Source organism: Ammodytes marinus (genome assembly GCF_949987685.1).
Source record: "Ammodytes marinus genome assembly, chromosome: 10".
Taxonomy (NCBI): Eukaryota; Metazoa; Chordata; class Actinopteri; order Uranoscopiformes; family Ammodytidae; genus Ammodytes; species Ammodytes marinus.
The window spans coordinates 21231132-21249451 of record NC_137214.1 but is presented as its reverse complement, the minus strand read 5'-3'; the positions used below and the strand labels follow the sequence as shown (position 1 = coordinate 21249451).

General features: G+C 40.9%; 1 protein-coding gene across 1 annotated transcript in view; it reads left to right on the top strand.

Moving 5' to 3' along the window:
- The window catches only part of afg2a (AFG2 AAA ATPase homolog A), a 107954-nt gene that overhangs the window by 18964 nt on the left and 70670 nt on the right, over nucleotides 1-18320 (top strand). Inside the window, exons 12-15 of the mRNA XM_080035026.1 lie at nucleotides 5071-5280; nucleotides 7905-7958; nucleotides 8256-8335; nucleotides 12857-12983. Of these exons, the coding sequence (XP_079891152.1) occupies nucleotides 5071-5280; nucleotides 7905-7958; nucleotides 8256-8335; nucleotides 12857-12983 (471 nt within the window). The remainder of the gene's footprint in view (nucleotides 1-5070; nucleotides 5281-7904; nucleotides 7959-8255; nucleotides 8336-12856; nucleotides 12984-18320) is intronic.

Genomic DNA, 18320 nt, shown 5'->3' with positions numbered 1-18320 from the left:
GATCTTAGTTCCGAAAGGTTTAGGAGCCATAACCACAAAGTTTTACTCATAACTTTCTTCTAGATAGTATATAATGGTGATAGAAGGCTACAGAATGTCACAAGTGACAGACATCGAAAGGGAGCTAGTATAGAGAAAGCTTGATTCACAGAAGACATTTTAGAGCATAGCATATTAATAGCCATGTTCCTTATGATAATCCTATTGACATGTGAGCTTCAAAGTTGGGTTTTGTCTCAATCTACTTTAAGGGGGGAAGGCTGTAAATAATGCACCTAATAGTAATAGATTCCTCTGAATTCCTCTAAATAATTGACATTGCTTGATTTGAAATGTCAGTGCTCTAATTTGAGTAAAACCTGAGTTAAAGTTACTTTAAATCTTTGTTTTTTATATTGATTCTTGTTCAGCAATTATACTCATGTACACCTTAAACCTCACAGATGTCACTGGTTAGATGATGTGTTAACATTCTGTTGCACGTAATTATTTTATAAGATAAAAATAATAACAAAAAAAACAAGACGCTATCTCAGAGAAAAAAAGAAAAACACATTTTGTCAGATTTCAACTGATGCCAGAAAAAAAAAAATTATATCGGGGCCCATTGATGCTGGGACCCTCCCTTCATATGCTAGCCCAGTTCATGGCATCATCCTTAATGACACAATCTTTACTGGATCCGTTGTTTGTAATCAGCATGAGTTGTGTCTCAGCCGCATTCAACCTTGCAATTGCCCTGCGAGGAAGCAGACTGGTTTACCTCACTGTTTCTGCTTCATTTAAAGCACAATACAAATTCATAACCCAAACCAGCGTCACCACTTAGTGCAACAACTAAAAGCTCATCAACAACAAAGGCCTGCATGCCTCCCTTTTCCCTCTATGTACATTCAGACAATCCCTTAACTACTCGTTGGACCCGAGTCAGCAGCACTTTAAAGATGGGGTCAGGCAATGAAGATGAATCACTTTGCTCTTAGAGGATGGAGGGAGAGATGGATAGAGAGATACATAGAAAGAGAGAGAGTGGGGGGAGGAGGGAGAGGAAGGAGGGATGAGAGGACAGTGGTGAGACTCCAGGATGTTTTGGAGTTTGCATGTGCAAGACATAACGGACAGGAAGAGGGCTCTAACATCATCCTCCACCGGTAATTGAAAGCAGATCGGGTCGCTGACGGTTCCTGCCAGCAACCTAAAAAAAAAAGAAAAAGAGAGGGAGAGAAAGAAAGAGGAGAGGGAGAAGAATAAACGTCCTTCCTATCCCCCCACCTCCCCTCTCCTCTCTGCAACACTCTGCACTGAGCTCACCCTGAGACGTTCAGTCCTTGCGGCCGGTTCCTGGAAACAACAGAGAGAGGAGCGAGATTGGGTTTGGAATTTTCTTTTTTTCTTCTTTTTTTTTAATCCCCCTAGCGCAGCTCAGCTGAAAGGCCAGCCGCAGAGCCCCAGACTTGATTATATCCACATGAGTGCAAACATTTGTTTCTAATCCATTTTATATAAGAAACTTCCAGTGGTGCCGGATGAATACACATCTAGAGATTTGAGTCTTACAGATTATGCCTCTCGATTTATATTGTTATATTTGAATATAAATACATTGAAAGTTCATTCTTAAGCCTTTGTTTGTTTTGCGACAGAACATTATTTCTCTTTTTGACATATTTCTTCTTTACCCCTGCATTGTTTAGTTTTTTTTTTTTTTAAATAATCATCTTCCACTGTGAAGTCTAGCTTTAATATTTTCATTTGGCTGCTAAATAACCAGCCCATTTATTCCTCCTTTTAAACGCACTCCTCGTCTCCTTCACGTTTTTTTGTCTGAGAAGTCCCCCACACCCTCCTCTCAACTCCATCAAAGGGCCAGAGCCTTAGAGGCCCCTTGTAAAGTTCAGAAAACAACAGTAAAAGATAATAACTGGGTCCCGCACAAAAAGGAAGGGAGGGAAGAAGGGGGAAAACGCTGCACGGCGAGGTGTGAGTCAAAACATTGCCTTCTAATTCCACTGACGCTTCATTCGTGACAAAAAGCACCTTGCAATTAATGTTCCTTCATTTTGTTATTTCTCACAATGACTACATTAGACTGCAGAGGCACAAAAAGGGGAAACGTGAGTCGTGACAGTGTTATGTTGCACATCTGCTTCCTTGGTGGAAAGCAATGAGTGAATGATTTGTGTTCACATGATTGACAGGGCTGAGGAAGCTGTCAGTAAACTCAGAGGCTAGAGGCCTTTTGAAGATCCCAAAGCCACTAAATCAGATTGTAGTTTCACATTTCAGGTCATTCTAAGCATTTGCTTTGATTCATGTTCCATACCTGATGAGTAGGGTTTACTGTTGGCTTTAAATTATAGGAAGTTGTCTCCGTCACTGTCCAACCATTACTTAACTCAAAAAGACAAATCATGGGGGCGCTCGTGGTGTAGTGTTTAGAGCCAACATCTAGATGTTGGTTTTCTAAAGTGATGCAAATGGCAAGGTTTCATGAAGATATCTTTGAGTAAAAAAAATTCAATTGTACCCCCGCCATTAACCGTGGTTTTTATTTTCTATATCCGCCGCTGTAGCTTTCCAGTAGTTTACCAGGTTGTCCACCCAGGTTGTGATACTTGAAGGTCCTAGATATCATTTCTGGTGACCAACCTTTCAAAACATTCCATGCTTGTAAAATCACTTTGCCCCCTGGGTATGCACATACTGTTCATCCCCATCGGAATGACCATATTTGCTTAAGATTTGTCTTCTTGGCTTAATACAACGTACGCTATGGAGTTCAACATAAAACAACTTGAATGCAATTTCATACTTTAGTACCCAGTGTCCTTCAATGTGGCTGATCGGCATTGGTATTCATTCTGTAGTTAAATGAATGGAAATGAAAGTAAATTGCACTTAGCCATTCACAAAACAATCTCAGCTCAAAGTCCACTAAATTGTGTATTCCGGATTTTTCGCCAGCAGAGGCATTGTTAGCTTAACTCCATTGCACAGCAGACACTAATTGAGTCAGTTTTCAGCTCCTTTAGGTACATACAGTTTAACCTTTCACATTTCACTAGCTATTAAATGCTTTCTACTGCAGGTTCATATTTTCATTTAATTCCTCTCTCCCCTGGGGCTTTGAACGAGTGTTCTGGTTCGCTCGCCTGCTTCCGGCCTATCTCCCCATCTCTGCAACATCTCCCACTCTCTCCCTCCCCTCCCTTCCCCTCCATCCGTCCCTTCCTCTCTCTTTGCTCGGCGCTGTCCATAAATTGCTCGGTATTTACAGTATGTGGCCAGGCGCCAGGTTTCCATTAGGCGCTTGGTTCCCCGGAGACGGCGCCGGTGGCCTGGGATGTGTTACCTCTGGATGGAGTGCAGGGGGGGGGGGGGGGTTGGCATGACAGGGATAGAGAGGGGAGGAAGTGAAAAAGAGTAGAAGGGAGAGTGGTAAAAAGCAGTATTTAGGGTGAGAGATGGCGTGATAGTGAGGGTCAAGTGAGAGAAGAAAGAAAAAGGGAGTGCAGCAGAGATAAGAAACAGAAACTGAAACTGCACTTATGGGCATTTACTGTAAGAAACCCGGTGACTGGATCTGGTCTGCAGTTATCTGATGAGGGCTGCAACTAAGGATTATTTTGATTGATGAAAATGGCCATCACTCTTACTAAAGCCCCAAATCATGTCTTCAAAAATCTTTTCACAGTCGTAACACTGGATGATGTTCAATCTCTGAAAAAAAAAATAGTTTTGCTTCTTCTACAATTAATCAATGCTGAAAATGATTGTTATTCATTTTTTCTGTCGACCAACCGAGTGATCAATCAGCAAATCATATCGGTGTTAGGAGATGAGGGATGGCAGGAAAGATTGTTACACATTACACTGCACATCCTTGTGTTCAAAGTGGAAATCCACATCCGTGGTCTTTCTCAAGCCAAACCTGAGATAATCATGACATCAGTCTCAGACCTTAGAAGGCTCCCTCTTGGACGAAAGAAGATCTTGCACAGCTGTTTTGACATGCTTAGTAGTCCTAATATCTATAATGAGTAAACTGACCTAAATGTGTAAAATCAGCCGAGTGCCACTTTGAAAAAAATAAGGAATTGTTCAAAATAAGGTCAGGGATAGGGAATAAATCTGATTACTGACGTACTGCATGCATATGCGGATCTGACTGTAACCAGGCTACTACCACTAACACATGCAAACACGTAGTATGACTTCCTCCAAAACCTGATTTCTTCTTTGCTTGTCAATGAACTTGGACCGAGAGCCAAGTGAGGTAAGGAAACAGAAAGACAGTGAGAAAGTGAGGGTTTTGAAGATGGATGACAAAAGTCGACAATGCATAGAGAGAACTATTGGGGACATGTAGAGGTGGAGGAAAAGAGTTATGGAGGCGATTTAGGTGAGGGAAGTGAAGAAGGGAGGGAGTAATGGATGGGTAATGAAGGAAGAGACAGAAAGCATTAAGAGAGAGTTCTGAGAGGACTTTGGATGAGGCCTTCTCTTCTTATCTGCTATATCTCCCCCGGTTGTTCACTGCCGGACTCTCTTCCTCCCTTCCTCCCTCCTTCCATCTGTCAGAAAGACAGCAGTTGGCTGACTCCCTCTGCGGTTTTTCACTCCATCCCCCCCCCCCCCTCCCCCCCGTTATCAGCCTGGAAGAACTTCTCTGCAATTTACTTTGCCGGTCAGAAAGTTAAAAAGGTCATCCGTGTGGGTTACACGTGAACGCCAGTGACATCAGCGTGCAATCAGAGTTTGTTTGGTCTGTTGCATTTATTGTTGGCGATGTCCTACATGTTATTGTGTGATTGATTAATACCGCTGGATCTGATGCAGTTTTATTTAGTGTTTTTATTGGAATCCAGACAGGTTTGCACTCTTCTTCTCCTACTTCTACACATGTTTGCCTTTTTCTTCTATCTATCCTACTTCTTTTTCACGTGCAAAGTGTATTTTGAGAAAATAATCTAAATCAAAGGATCTTTATGAAGTATGTAACGTATTGTATCCTACTTGCATCGTCCTTTGAAGTAATCTTGATGATTTTACCTCATCTCCTCCTTCCAGGTCTGCTGGTCGGATGTTGGCGGAATGGAGGAGGTGAAGCTGAAGCTGAAGCAGGCCGTGGAGTGGCCACTGACACACCCCGAGGCCTTCACCCGCATGGGGATCCAGCCACCTAAAGGAGTCCTGCTCTATGGGCCCCCAGGCTGCTCCAAGACCATGATAGCCAAGGCCCTCGCTAATGAAAGTGGGCTCAACTTCCTGGCTATTAAAGTGAGTTTTTTCTTCAACTAGTCATCATTCACTGGTTTGCAATGTACTGTAAGATGATGTAAATGTTGTTTGTTCCCAATTTGTCCTCATAAATATGAAGAAATAATGTCTTACAGATGTCTCTCTTCATATCATATTCTAGGTTGAGCGATATGCCGACACACTGCATATTACACAGTACATTTTTTTTAAATAATTGGGAATAGAGCTAATCCAAAAACTGACTCCAAAAACATGACGTTACTTCAACTGGGTCAGGATGCAGGTTATAGCCAATGTGTTGTGAACAAGTTATGCCATCTCTTGATCATTCTTGATCTCAACTCTCTACAATTGTAGATAAATATACCGTGAATTCAACATCTGTGGAAATTGCTTTTTCCATTTTCCCAGGAAAGTTGCTGAAATGAGAGTGATTTTGTATAAAACACACTTCTAACTGTTGCATATGAAGAGCAGTCGAAGATACAATGTACCATTCATAATGTTGTATTTGTATAGCAAATCAAATCATCCACATGAATCTCACACAGTATAATGAATGTGTCAAAGAAGTGGTGAAGACGTTAGTTGTTGAATGACCAGGAGGCCGTCTGACTGCCGGACTTCCTGTGTAGAAAGCGTCGCTGTCTGACCTTTGACCCCAGTGTTTGTCCCCTCTCATTCATCACCCCATCCTCACTACCACCCCCTCCGTCACGCTCACCTCTCCCCATTCAAGCCTGTTCGACAGAGATTGATTGATCAGGGCGTTGATTTTTTTTTAATTGAATGCTTCCAAAGCGGTTGCTGTGCGATACAGAGAGCTTCGACAGAACCTCTCAACCAGGGTCATTTAGCCGTCTCCAAATCCAGCAGTGATTTTAAAGCTTGTTTGTATTGTTATACTTCACAGAATGATGTTGTGATATGCACAGGGGAAAAAGTCTCCAAGCTCTTTCGTGAAATGCAGACAGAGAACAACTTCAGACTGAACTTATAGGTCTATGGCCACTGCTCTAGAAAACACATTAAAAGCCCACAATTTTTTTTCCATCAAATGAATTAAGGATTCCCTTCAAGTCATTTCAGTTCAATGCTGCTTCATAACTAAAAAAGATAAAAGCATAAGATGTACGAAAAAAACGGAGGAGGATGTATTTTTGAAAAAAAATATTAACATTCTGCATGCTAAGGTGAGTCAAAGGTAGACATGATTACAAATTTCACAAATATACAAAAGCTAAATTAATAACGTTTCACTTTCGCTCTAGTCTTTTAGAAATAATCATTGTTTTTTAATCATGGATTGTGCGTGGTACAAAGGTGATACAACAGGAGTTGTACTATAATCAAATGCAGCAGTTTTCAAGTCACCAGGAAGAGTATCTGTTTTTTTGAAAAAGGGTAAAAAACATCCTGTCCCTCCTGCTGAAAGCTGCTCTCCAGCGTCTGCAATAACAGTATCAGGTTTTTCCAGTGCAGCGGTTGCTTTGACATAGATACGTTATCCAGATTTAAATGTGGATACTTTAGGGCTCAGCCTGTTTCCTCTGTGTGAAAAAGCCCTATTATCATCTTGTCAATTTCAGTTTCCTCCCACGGCGGCCACTCAAACACACTCACATCCGCAGACACGCATGCAAGGAGCTCGTATCTCTGCACTGTCAATGGTTTTTCAAAAGTCAGTATGTCCAGCCATTGGTCTCTGCCACCGAGTGGGGAACCTGGGATTAATGAGTCAGTCTCCACACTTACTGCAGGAGACAAAAGGGCTGGGAGTTAAGTGTTGTCTCCTCCGTCAGCCCAGAGGTGTTGAAAGGGTGGATTGCACGGGAGGAAGTTCTTGTGAGGGCTGAGTGGATGTTTATCTGCCCTGTGAGCGAGGGAGACGGTGAAGGGTGCGTGAGGGTGTTGGAAGTTCAGTGAGCAGAAATAGTGAATAAGGAGAGTAAACTTTGTGACGGTAGTTGTGCAAGTAGTGTCCGATGGAGGAGTATCGATCAGTCAATCCCTCCATCAAAAAGTATTTATATAGCAACGTTGAAACAAATGTGATGTCATTCAAAGTGCTTTGCAATAATTACAACATAGGAAGAAAGCAAATATGGATGCGGCGACCTATAGCCGCTAAGCAATAAAATACCAAAATACCAAAAATAAAACTTCACTTAAAACACTTTAATCATAATATAATCTAGTAATAACAATAATAATAATATAAATAAAAAAAAATTGTATATTAACATAATTCGCTTTGGCAACCAAAGTTGAAAAGCTCAGTTTTTGGGTGGTGAAAAGAAAAAACAAACATCATTTTATTGTAAGCTGAGGGCCAAATTGCAGATTGCATAACCACGATGAGTCATAAGCATCCTGAAGATGAGGGCCATCATTCAGCACTGCATGAAATCAGATCCTTTAATACTCAACCTCAGACATTGCCTCTAGGGATATGTTAGTTTACCGTACTTTTTTCTTTACATCAGCAGTTGATTTTGCAATGGACCAAAACTCTAGCACCCAAGCTTTATTATTCATTATTAGAATGAAGTACCTAAACTTTTCAGGTTTTTAGCATATCAAATTATTGACCAAATCTTACCAGTTAAAAAACAGTTTATTCTTTTTTACTTTTTTTTTAGGGTCCAGAATTACTAAGCAAGTATGTTGGAGAGTCTGAAAGAGCTGTGAGAGAGGTACGTACATGTAACCCCTGTTCCCTGATTATTACAATGAAAGGTGTACAGTGGTTTGTCAATACTGTTGTTATGTTGAGATAAAGTTATGTAAGCTAAAATGTTCTTATTGTTAACCCATCCAAACCAAATTGTGGCGCTTCCGTAAATATTCTTAGTAGCTGATGTAATAAACGGATGACCTTAGACGGACTTTTTTTACATTGATGGGTGCTGTACTTCCTGTGTATGTTTGTGCTGACAGTGCTTCATCCCTCCTGTTTTCCTCTCTCCCATTGTTGCCAACGCTGCTTGCAGGTGTTTCGGAAGGCAAGGGCCGTTGCTCCCTCCATCGTCTTCTTTGATGAGATTGACGCTCTCGCCAGTGAAAGAGGAAGGTGCGGTACATTACTTTTCCTAAAGACCATAGAAAACGAATTAGAATGAGAAATGTATCGAAACAGCAAAATGAACAGCCAAAAAACACAGTTCCTGCCCACACATTTTCAATTCCTCTCTGACAGTTCCTTGGTTCATTGTTCACTGTTGGCCACTGCTACTGTCCACTGTTTACTATTTTTGGCCTTGTGGTCACTCATTGTCCGGCGATGACAAATGCACAGTCATCGCTGTGGTCTGCTTTAATTTACCATCCCTCGCCTGTGTCCCAGATTGTCTCACAAAGATTCACTTATTGAATGAATGGATGGAGCAAACATCCCAAAAAGATTGCATGGCCGCTCTATCAAAGCCAGCGACTCGGTTCCCATGGTGTCCACTTAGACTTTTTGCGGCTTGTCTCTACCGGCGAACACAGAACACAGTCTTGTCCGGAGGCGCTTTAGTGGGATGGCACTGGGAACATCTGTGGCTTAAAGGAAAGAGTGGGGGGGGGGGGGGACAGAGGACACAGACCGGAGGCACACAAACACTTCATTGTGCCCGTTCACTGCAGATGGGGAAGGCCAAATATGCAGCATGCATCCTGGTAAACCAGTCGATGAAACAAAAAGTGTTGCAGGAAGGAGCAAAGAAAGGCCAACATGACTATCCATACAATTTATATGTGGTTTAAAATATTTTGACGTCTTTGTTTCTGTTGTGGTGGTGCCATCATTACATCTTGTATAAGAGTAGTCTTTATAACGATAGTGATAGCTTCAAATTTCAAATTCACCTATGTTTCTTTATGAGTCCACCTCACTGACTTATAATGGCAAATGAAACCATGTTTTCAGATTTAAATCAAATTGAGAATTAAAAATCACGATTTCTCTTGAAATTAATTCATGTTTTTTAAGAATAAAGACAAATTGGACAACACCACTAGTCCTGTTTTCCACCATCTTCCATTTAGACATTATTTTTCTGCCTTCATATCTCCTTCTCATAACTCTTCCAGACTATCAAACTAGATAAGCCGGGACTCTCGGTAGACAGCACTTAAGAGTATGCATTTTCCGGAGGAACTTGGAACGCAGTTTTGTACTTTGATGTTTAGTGCCTTCTTGATTTATGCCCAGAGTACAGGATAGGACTCGATTGCAACTTGTCTTCATCAATCAACTTTCCGCCATTGAGACTGAAAAGTTCTCTCTGCTTTTAGGACTGCCCCCCCCTTCCTTATCTTGATGTCCAATTTAGTGAATGTACTCTGATTCTCCACTCAGCTGCTTTCAGCTGTAATGCGGCGCGAGAGCTTGTCAGCTGGCTGTGACGGACGTGGGGCTGGAACCGCGCCTCCAGGCCACTCGCCATTTTGAAAATGCACTTATCACTGATCTCTTAAGGTTATTTATTGGTCTTCCGTTCTTGCCATGTTTAATCAATAAAGTGGCTCACGAACGCCAGCAAGAATTCAAAACTGTTGACACAACCAGACGGCCTGTGACAGTGTAGGTGTGGTCTTTTTTCCCCCTCTCGAGGCAGGAGATGAGAAGCACCTGTAAATCTGTCAGCCTACCTCCCACGAGTCCAAACTGGTGGAATGAAATGAAGAAGACAGGAAGAGAGGCTAACTATGGGAGACAGAAACAGACAATTGCTTTTAGATAGAGTAAGGAGACTGACAAATGTTTAGGATTGTCTGAATTGAAAATAAACTATACATTCCTGACGGAGAACCGAATACAGTGGAAGATGAAGGGAAAAAAGGATGGCTTGATTTGAAAAGAGCAATGAACGAAGAAGAGTAAAGTGTTCCAATCAATGTCCGTGGTATTCTCTCTCTCTCTCCATTTCTCAATTTCTTTATCTCCCTGTTCCTCTTGTCCTTTTCTTTCACCCGTATCCCATCTTCCCTGTATGTTACTGACTTCCTCTCTCCTTCATCTCCTCTTCTGTTACTCACCCTTTCTCATCCTACTTTCTCTCATTACTTTTATTGTTTCCCTCACCCATTTTTTAACTCATATTCTCTCTTTCAAACCACTCGTTCCCCCCAATTCTACGCTCGGTCCTCCTTTCCCCTAATCCTCTTCCCTCCTTCTTTTGCTCCCCACTATCTCCCTTCACCCGAACTTTCTCTCCCTCTCCTTCTCTCTCTCTCCGTCACTCCCTCCGTATCTCAGTGACAGAGCTCCTTTGTGTTCCTATGCAGCCTTGTCTCTTCTAATGACGTCTGGCACTTCCGCTGGCCCTGTCAACAGAGACTGTTTGTGTGTGTGTGTGTGTGTGTGTGTGCGTGCGTGTTTGTGTGTGTGTGTGTGTGTGTGTGTGTGTGTGTGTGTGTGTGTGTGTGTGTGTGTGTGTGTGTGTGTGTGTGTGTGTGTGTGTGTGTGTGTGTGTGTGTGTGTGTGTGTGTGTGTGTGTGTGTGTGTGTGTGTGTGTGTGTGTGTGTGTGTGTGTGTGTGTGTTTGAGCTGAGAGGGCTGGCTGTCTGCACCGCGTTATGGAAAATAACCACCTCGTACTACAGTGACTAACACATTGATGCGTTTCTCAAAGGATAAACTGTTAATATTCCCGTCTTGATTTTTTTTATCACTATCAACAAATCCTACTAAAAGTATTCCGGGTGTTGCTAATGTCGCCTGATATATTTATATTTGTCTGAGCTATTGAGCTCCATCGTTGTCCAAAAACTTTTTAAATATGGAACAGAAAACTTCCTTCGTTACAATGAAAACACCCTGTAGATTATGAGAAGTCATGCCCATGTGCATCGTTCTGCTGCCTCAAAAACTTACAAGAGCATCAAATGTATGTGAATCAACTTCCCCATCAAATGCACAATTGACCCCCTTTTTGAGTAACATTTGCCACAGTGCCTAGACATTATGAAATTAATTAGACTTTTTTTTAAATGTGGAAATATGAAACAGCTCACTCATTTCTTTGGTAATTCCTTTAATTATAAGGGGGATCAGGGGGGCGCTCGTGGTGTACTGGTCATCCCCATAGTGACTCAGTCCTCATCGCAGCAGACCCGGGTCCGAATCCATGTAGTGTCATGTCATTCCCCTCCCTGCCCCATTTTATCTCCGTCTCTCCAAACTGCCAAAAGGGAGCATTCTATTATTTTACTCATATCTGTCTGAGGAAAGAGGGGCATCTCAATACTTTAAGTTTCTCTCTATCATATAAAGTGAAAGGGATGCATGCCCCGGTTTCATGGGAATGCAACTTTGAATCCCAGGAATAAGAAGGACAATTACTGTATAGGGAGGCATTGCCATAACTAAAATACATGAAAAGACTATTAGGCTTTTCACTTCATCAGTATCTGATCTGTAATGATTGGCCCGAATATAAAATGTACAGAGTATAAACCACCAGACAATGCCTTGTACTCCAGCAGTGGGCATTCGTAAAATTCTCTGCCTTAGATTTCGAATCTAAGTTGCCTGTCAGCTTGTTAAGTTAAGCGAAATCACTGTGAACAAACGCCACAGCATCGTTGGAGTAAGGGTTGCGCTCAATTATGTGGCAGTTGTCAAACTTCGGGATGGATTTAATGCAAATCTTTAAAAAACAATGGCTTGAGAGTGATAGATTGCACACACCGTACTGATCTTTGAGTGTTGGAATACTCAGTGGGATAAACTCCAGCATTTCCAAACTTTGCCAAATTGTCAGAGCAGACGCACTCCATTTACAAGTCCAAACAAGGTGATATATTTGTTAACTTTGTCTGAAGGAAGGCTGCTTTATTTGAGAGGGATGACGTGTTTTCTGGGGCCTTGTTTTGAGTTACACTTCAGTAGGACGTCATTGGCAGGACAACTCAATATCGCATCCAAAAGGTTTTTCTTTCTTTCTTTCTTTTTTTGAAGAATTGTGCTAATGAAATAACCTGCTATCACAGTGTCAGTGAATCTATTCAAAAGTTCCCTACAAGTATTCAAGAACTGGACAGTTTCCATCATTGTGTAATACAGCAAACGTTAGTGATGAATGAGAAAGGTCTGAGGCATGTGTTGTGTTGGACTTCTGAAGTTGCATTCTGTTACACATTTTATATCATCCATGCACTCATTCATCCATAACAGATTCATCTTCAGTTTAAACTTTAGTGAGCTTTAGCTTTTTTATTGTTGACGTGCCACTCATCTTGTGTCTTTCAAAGTAGGCTACTGCTTTGCGTTTGTCTTCGTTAAAAGGTTGTTTTTATTTTTTCTCTGCAGTATATACAGTATTGCCAAATCACTACTGCTAGTTACATTTCTCTTTCCACAGTATATACTGTCATACCGCCCAACCCTATCGTCCGTCCGTCCTTCCATCCATCCACTATCTTTAATTCACCACTTTACACCATCAATCATTTCCTGTTATTCCCGTCTTTGACTTATTTGCATACGTAGCTTTCCCTACCTGTCGTCCATCCTTCCATTTCCTTCCATCTCATTTGTTTTTTCTTCTCTTTTTCGAACCCTGTCCACTCATCTACCTATCTCCATTTCGTATCCCCCCCTTCAGCTCCTCGGGCTCTGGCGGTGTAGGTGACCGGGTCCTGGCTCAGCTCCTGACAGAGATGGACGGCATCGAGCAGCTCAGAGACGTCACTGTGCTGGCCGCCACCAATCGGCCCGACATGATCGATAAGGTAAACAGACGCCTTTTATCTCTCTCCTTCCTCCTCTTTGGTCCCTGATGGATAAGGCTTGAGGGGATGTTGTGTGTTTGTCTCTCTTGTCTCCTCCTTTGCCTCCCTTCCTCTGTTGTACATGATTGATAAGGTTAAAAGGTTGTCTGTCTTCTTCCCAAACTTTCTCTCTCCTTGGATCCTGTCACCATGTTGTTTTTGGGGGTAGTTGAATAAAGATGCTCTCAATCATTTGACATTTTGTTTGGTTTCATGTGCAGTCTTTATGGCGAAATGGTTCCAAAAAACGTTCCGCCCTCTTCCAAGTTTGAGATCTTGGAAGAGAGTGCAGAGTTGTGGTACGCCATGACTGAAAAAAAGACAAGGAAATAAATAACCCATAATACCAAATCTATTGGTATATGGGTATGTGTGTTTACATTTAAGGACATATCAAATTGAGTTCAATAAATCTGTTAGGTTTTTATGTAGAATACAAGCAAAAGTCAAATATGGCTGAATGCAAATAAGTCCATTATTATTGATTAAAATGAAATAGAAATGAGACTGGAATACATTTATTGATATCAATTTGATATCATTATCATATCAAATCATTGATTTTCTCTGTGCCATTATTCGGTCAAAATGTGACTAGCTCAATACTTCATTTATGACCAAATACCGGCAAATCTAATGGATGGAAAGTCAGTCCAAAACATTTAGGTATCCGTCGCAAAATTACCAGTTTTCACTAGTGCACAACCTGGTCTTGCCACGCCAAATAAAGGATTATTTAATCAATGTTTTAAGCTTACCAACTGAATATATATGCATCACTCTATCCAGTATTAGTAGGTGAAAAATATTTGTTGTCAGATTAATTTAATTAACATGTCACATCTAATTCAGTACATTTTAAATGCACAGTTGTTAGTAAAACATGTAGCTATTTTTTCTTTCTTCTTTCCCTCCATAACAATTTGAGAAAGATGCTCATGGATGGATGAAGATGCTACTATCTGTCTTTGTATTACTCTACCTCTACGCTTCCCCCTATTTTCAATTTTTTTTACCCGTTTTATCTAGTTCTCTTCCTCTTACCATCCACAAAAGCTTTCTTTGGTCTCTTATCCCATCTCTGTTCTAATGAAATTTCCTGAGTGCTGATCAAAGACGGAGTCTGTGGCTTGTCAGAAAAGGCCACAGGAAAGGAGAATGTTGCGGCGCTCTTTAAGCTACTGCTCAAGCCTGTCTCTGTCTTTGTCTTTGGGTTCACTTCACTCTTCAACTTACTTTAAATATACTTTGTATCTCTGGTTCTGTAACAAATAGCTTTATTCTTAAATAGCATATCCCTCATTAAAATAAAGAAATAATAACCCATACCCAAACAGCACATGCATTCAAAGTAATTTTTAAAACAATGTTATACTTCACTTAGGGGATATTTTTCCATCATGGCTATCGATTATGAAATAATTTTAATTAAATTATATTCAAACAACTGTATTAACCACACTATAGGGCAATTAGTTATGAGTAGCAGGTTGTCCAATACAAAAACATGTCTATTTTTTTTCTCCCTCCACTCTATGATAGGGATTTGGGAAACACAAGCTAGAGAAAAAACAAAGTTGGCCTTCAAGGGGAATACTTTCTTTTGATCAAACTTAAAGAAATTAAAAGTGTTTGATTGATATTTTATCAATTCATTTGTTTTAGAAAGCTTTCAGGAGCCTTCTTTTACCAATTGATGATCATTTTAATGTCAAAATAAATTTGATTAATGTATTATAATTCCTGTGGAAAAGTCCACATTGTATTTAAAGCAGTTTTCTGAAACTGTGCATCTGGCTTCCGTGATGGTTGAGGCGTCAGATTACTGCAGAAAGCAGATTCATTGTTACTTAAAACCCTAACTATACATATGCAAATCATTGCACACTCTTTGCATACACCTATGACTAAACATCAGAGTTGCTGCACCTGCAATTGTTTTAGTTAAAATGGTATCTGCTTCCTGCAAATGTATCCGCACTTAGAGAAACTGTACTCCCTGAAAAAATCCTCCACATCCAAATTTTGGGCATCTCCTTCTCCAAACTCTCCCACACATCCTATATCTAGCCCACTTGTGGACAATTGATCCATCTCTGTGGTTTGGGGAATGAACGCAACTTCCTCCACCTCTGCAACTGGTTGCCATGTTATTTCAAATTCAATTAGCGGGGTGGCAGCCTGAGACTGTGTTTTCATGTGTATATCTGAGAGGGAAACATATGCATGTAGAGAAAGAAAGAAACCCTACAGTAAGTAGGGGGCCAAGCCCCTGGTTGGACAGATGGGAAACCCCAGGCATCCTTCCACAAGCTGGCCTCCCTCTCAGGAAGTGGTCTCCTGGGCAGCTGAGAAATCAGATTACCTCCTGTTGCCCATATCCCCACTGTGTCTGTGTGTGTGTTTAGCAAGGTTCAAGTCATTTGAATGTGGAACCTATGACATACATTGGGAAAGGAAGCTGCCAAATGGACAGATAGCCACCTCAAACAACCCCCCACCGCTATCCCTACGGTTTAAGCACCCTACCCGCCTTTACTTCCCCTTTGCCACCACCAACTCTGGCTGTCAGTTCACGCAGGAGATGGCTGGGCATTTCCATACCAATGGCAGGATATGATGGAACAAATGAAGATTAATGGGATGGTCTGGTGTCAATGAAGTCATTGTAGAGTCTTGGTGTAGAAGAGGAGGCTCCTTGGGGCCTCAGCTGTTTGACGGACAGAGTGGGAGGGATGGAGAGAAAGTGGAGTTTACTTTAGTGTGAAAGGACCAGCCCCGATGTCCATCTTTCAAACACTGCTGCAGGGCAGTGTGGTTTTTTACTTTCTTTCTTTCTTTCAAGGTTCAAGTTGTAATAATACCCAAGCCTAACTTTTAAAACTAAGATAGTGCTTCCTTTTGCACATGCACAATGTAAATATAATGCATATTATTCACAACTGCACACTAACAAGAACAATCTGTGGTTTTACCAAACAGAAATGTTGCCCTCATATACATTAATTTGCTATTCTATTAGTTTAATTGCCTAAAGCAATATAGGAACTGATAGAGGTGCAGTGGTCAATGTAAGTAAATAAGTCCTTTCCTCTGCAACCAAACAACCCCCCCACCCCCCAAACAAACACACACACACACACGACTGCCCTCCCCCCTACAACCGCCGTAAAAAAACGTTGTATTGTGCCAATCACCAAAGCCCATCTCTGCAGGCTGTGGTGATTGATTGGCTCATCACTCTGTTTGCGAGCAGCTGTCCATCTAGTACACAAAAACACATACGCACACTCTCAAACAAAATGTCCCTTCTACCATTTGCCCAAAACCACTTTTAGATATTTTTCTTCTCCTTCAGTTTGTTGGTTTTGCAAATCCATAGGTGTGTTGTTTTACTCTATAGCCTATTTGTTTACCCTAATATGCGCCGGGCTTCATTCATGCTATAAGGAGGCGGGAGTGCTTACAGTGGAGAAGATTACTAGCAGATGGGGTCTTTGTTTGGGACCGGAAGTTCCCAACTGGGCTCTTATCAGATCAAGGAAAACAAAAACAGAGGCAATAGAATTAGAGTGGAAAGGACCGTATGTCTATCCTGATACTCAATAGGGACAACTTACACGGCTGGATTTCCCAGATGTCAATTATAGATGAGACAGCAGGGCTTTCTCTGGATTTTCTTTTGGTGTTAAGATGATCTTAACAAACACTATCTTACTCACTTGGTTGTCAGATAACTCAACAGTTAGCTAGATTAGTTATCTTGGGATTCACAAACATCCTCCTTGGGAAATAAGTTTGCATCCACATAGGCTTAATATTTTGTATATTTCAAATCATGTCCCTAGTGGTATGAGCACAGTCACACAACCACTTGCAAACAAACATCCCCACAGTTTCACTCACTGTGTTGTGTGATGTCAATGCTGTTTGAGTTACTTAACAGCTCTCCAGGCGTGTTACTTAACAGGAGCGATGAAAACAAATAGATGTTTGTAAAACTTTCCTTCCTGAGACTGCTGTTTAAGTAAGGATTATTTGTCATTGCAAATGAGTGACGCAAAAATCTCTCCGATCATTTCAAAGAATACAAAGCAGCATTTAATCGTCAACGTTTGTTTTGTTTTGTTGTTTTTATCTTTCAACAGTGCATCCACTCTTGTTCTGCGTTAGGTTTTCTGCCCTCTTCATGTTCACAGGCTCCTCCCTCTGAACATCATCCACATGTAATTGCAGTGTGGCTTCTGAACAGGAGATGGTGCCAAACTTGAACGGGTTTAGTTCTTTTGACAATTATATGTTGAATACTGGCAGTTCTTATGGATTAAAATCTTGCCAGAATACATACAAATGCTTTGAAATAAGAAGAAAAAAAATCTGAAACCTGCTGTTATGTTTCAAAGTGGATAAAATTAGAAACATCTGCAGTTTGGGATTCAATTCACACTGGTGATAATGTATGCACTGAAACAGATATAAGGACATTCGATGAAAGTGATGACTAAATGTCAAATGTAGTTGACATTGTTTTGTCAACAGCAGGAAACATGTCACACTAAATACGTGTTTTACCACATGAAAACGGGAATGAAAGCTGACTACTCTCTCAAGAAACTGAGTGGTATTATTTGATATTCTGTTGGGATTATGATACTTTGCTTATCGTGGATTGTTTAACAGCCCCACATTTTTATTTTGTAAACATAGCATTATAATTTTGTTGTTCTGTCAAAAAAATTTCCACTGAAATGTATCTCTATGTGGAACTAGACAAGAGCCCTTTTGAGATATTGTATGAGCCTTCATGGTCTTGTGCCCCAACACATATGGTTACACAGGCTAACATTGTAATTGTGCAACATGTGACTATTTCATGGTAACTATTCATAATTAAAACAAATTCATAGTTGTTTTCAAAGAGTCAGTAGACCTTTTGAATATAAGCTCCATAAGATTAATCATTTCTATTAAATGGGCCCTTTCTTGTTATTTAAGGTGCATCATTGCACCTGGCCCTGTATATTCTTTCTGACAAGCAGGTCCATGTTGCCATGTCGATAACTGTTCTTTTATTTATACGAAGTCCTCATGTGGCTGCTGTTAGCGGGAGTCATACAAAGTAAACACCCAACATCAGCCCAGTTTGGGCAGCTTGAACATCTGCCAGTGTTTTCTGAGCCTGTCTGGACATTGTTAATTGTAATCACAGTCAAATTCCACCAGACTGTAATTAGTGGGCCACTTTATAAATATTCAGGCATTAGCTATGTGTAGCTTTGATTTTTTTTTTACCCTCCC